Genomic DNA, 3,044 nt, shown 5'->3' with positions numbered 1-3,044 from the left:
ATTTCCCTTGAATAACTCTTAAAAGATCAAGAAGAAGGCTATAACATAGCTAAACCAAATCATGCTGAAAACGAAACGAAAGCCCTACAAACCTCTTGTGTTCTTGCTTCTTATTCTCTTTGATTCACACCCTTTTGTTTTGTTGCGTTTTTAAATTCTAACCTAAACTAGTGTCTGCCATACTTCACATATGGAAATGAATACTATACAAGGATACAATACATGCTGAAATTTCCCTTGAATAACTCTTAAAAAATCAAGAAGAAGGCTATGACATAGCTAAACCAAATCATGCTGAAAACGAAAGGAAAGCCCTACAAACCTCTTGTGTTCTTGCTTGTTCTCTTTGATCCACACCATTCTTCTTGTTGTGTTTTTAAATTCTAACCTAAACTAGTATCTGCCATACTTCACATATGGAATTGAATACTATACAAGGATACAATACATGCTGAAATTTTCCTTGAATAACTCTTAAATTATCAAGAAGAAGGCTATAACATAGCTAAACCAAATCATGCTGAAAACGAAACGAAAGCCCTACAAACCTCTTGTGTTCTTGCTTCTTGTTACCTTTGATCCACACCCTTACTTATGCTTTTATAGCTACCATAAAGATGTGATAAGCTTCCTTATACATGAATCTATTTCCAAACCTCAAGATATAAGGATAAAAGAGGACGGCAAAGTCTTACTTGTGTCATAAAGATCGCGTTGATGTGTCCACCTCTTGATTTTGAGTTGCGGATGATGAAATTGCTTCAAAACCATATGGATGTGTTTATGATATCTAGAGAGAGTGTTAGGTCTTATTTGGGTCGAAATAAGGCTTAGAGATGAAATCCACAACTTTATATAGCAAGATAATTCCTTACCGACCTTGTGGGTCCCAAAGGGAGTTGCTTGCACAGTTTTGCAAAAATACGAATACCTCTTTACTCTGACGTCGTATTGATGAACGGTTTAATGCATTGGAATCTATACTCATAGATATTTAATTCTGTTGGCGGATCACCCCCTAATTCAAAGTACATTGAGAGAAAAGCTCAGTAACATTATACCCAAAATTTAAGTAAAACAATGAACATAACTTGCTGCAACTTTTGTTTCATAACTCATTTGACTTCTAAACATAACACACGACTATAATACGACTAAAATACCTCATAACATCACCTCCTTATCATGTTAAGCACCCTAGTATCACCCCAAAAGTACGGGTTATAACATTCTCAACTTGCCGGCTTTCAACGAAACTTACTTTCTTCGATTCATTTAGCTTCTAAACCTTCCAACCCTCTTGGTACTTGTGGTTCATGATCATAAATATTTGTTACCTCCAAGGTAACATGATTAACTTACTTTATGTACTTCCAAAGATGATCACTTTTCCGAGATTACATCAACTGACTTACGACATATTTTTACGTACCAAAACATGTGTAAAACAAATAATACCGGTATTACGATCTGAAATCGATATCACATTGTTCTTTCAATACTAGATTCCAATACTGGTGGTACGAACCCCTTTGCTAGAACCCCAAGGTGACACACTCGGCATGACGAACCCTTTTACGAGCAATTCATCAAGTTGTTCCTTCAACTACATTATCTCTTTCGGGGCCATGTGGTGCGGTGGAATAGAGATATGATGGGTACCTGGTGCCAAATCAATACTGAAATCGATATCACGATCTGGTGGCATGCCTGGTATATCAGAAGGGAACGCGTCAGAGAACTGCTACACCACGGGCACTAAATAAATCTTGGGAGTCTATACAGCAGTGTCCTGAACATAAGCTAAATAGGCTAAATAACCTTTCTCGACTATATGTCAAGCCTTCAAGAAAGAGATAACCTGGCTAGATCTACCGATAAATGAACCCCTCCACTCCAATCAAGGAGACTTAGGCATCGCCAAGGTAACAGTCTTGGCATAGCAATGAAGAACGACATAGTACCGAGATAACTAGTCTATGCCCAGGATGACATCAAAGTCGGTCATATCGAGCAATAGAAGATCCGCTCTTGTCTCATAACAATAGAAAGTTGCAATACAGGACTGATAAACTTAATCCACACCCGCTGTCATGGACACGTATACAGGAGCACCTAAGGACTCACGAGAGACATCCAGAAAATGAGCAAACAGAGATGAAACATATGAATATGTAGACTCTGGATCAAATAGTACCGAAGTATCCCTACCGCAGACAGAAATAATACCAGTGATCACAGCGTCTGAGGATACTACATCCGATCTGGCTGGAAAAGCATAGAACCTAGCTGGAGCGCCATCTGATTGGCCTCCACCTCTAGCGCGACCCCTATGTACTTGCTCTCCGTCTTTGGTCGGCCGGACAACTTGTGGGGTAGTTGATGCGGTGATCATGGGCTGATGACCCTGTTGTACTTCCTTGCCCCGAATCCTGGGGAAAAATCTCCTTATTTGACCAACTTCCCTGTACTCATAGCAATCTCCCAGTGCGGAAGATGACTGACCCTGGGAACCCAAATACCCACTGGAAGAACCCTGAATTGCTAGTTGACGGTATGAGCTCTCAAAAATGGCGTTCAAGTAGGGTCGCACTGGTGCATCCCGAGAAGGCGGTGGTACTGAATAAGTGGTCTTGCTGGACTGACCCCTCATGAACTTACCTCTGCCCCCAGACAAGGCGCCATTGAATCCTCTAGAATGCCGAGGCCTCTTCTCTCCCATCGTACACAATCGTCCCTAGTTCCAGATACCCTCGATCCTCCAAGGTATCTCAACAACCTTCTCGTAAGGAGACCCCATCTCAACCTCTCAAGCCATAGTAACCTGAATATTATAATGCAAGCATGCAATAAACCTCTGCACTCTCTCTGTATCGGTGGGGAGTATCATAAGCGCATGGCGAGACAACTCAGAGAACCTCGCCTCATAATCGGTCACAGATATCTGACCCTGTTAGAGCCGCTCCAATTGACCTCGAAGCTCTCCACTCTGAGAGGCTGGAATATATCTCTCCAGGAAGAGACGTGTGAACTGGTCCCAAGTC

General features: G+C 41.4%; 1 protein-coding gene across 1 annotated transcript; it reads right to left on the bottom strand.

Annotated features, from left to right (window-relative positions):
* Nucleotides 1-2,074: 2,074 nt before the first annotated feature.
* Nucleotides 2,075-2,722, bottom strand: LOC138901210 (uncharacterized). The gene has a single exon (XM_070188955.1). It carries the CDS (start codon nt 2,720-2,722, stop codon nt 2,075-2,077), a length of 648 nt encoding a protein of 215 aa, XP_070045056.1.
* Between the last annotated feature and the right edge of the window lie 322 nt (nt 2,723-3,044).

The sequence above is a fragment of the Nicotiana tomentosiformis genome, chromosome 11 (assembly GCF_000390325.3).
Source record: "Nicotiana tomentosiformis chromosome 11, ASM39032v3, whole genome shotgun sequence".
Taxonomy (NCBI): Eukaryota; Viridiplantae; Streptophyta; class Magnoliopsida; order Solanales; family Solanaceae; genus Nicotiana; species Nicotiana tomentosiformis.
This window is presented reverse-complemented; position numbering and strand designations above follow the sequence as displayed.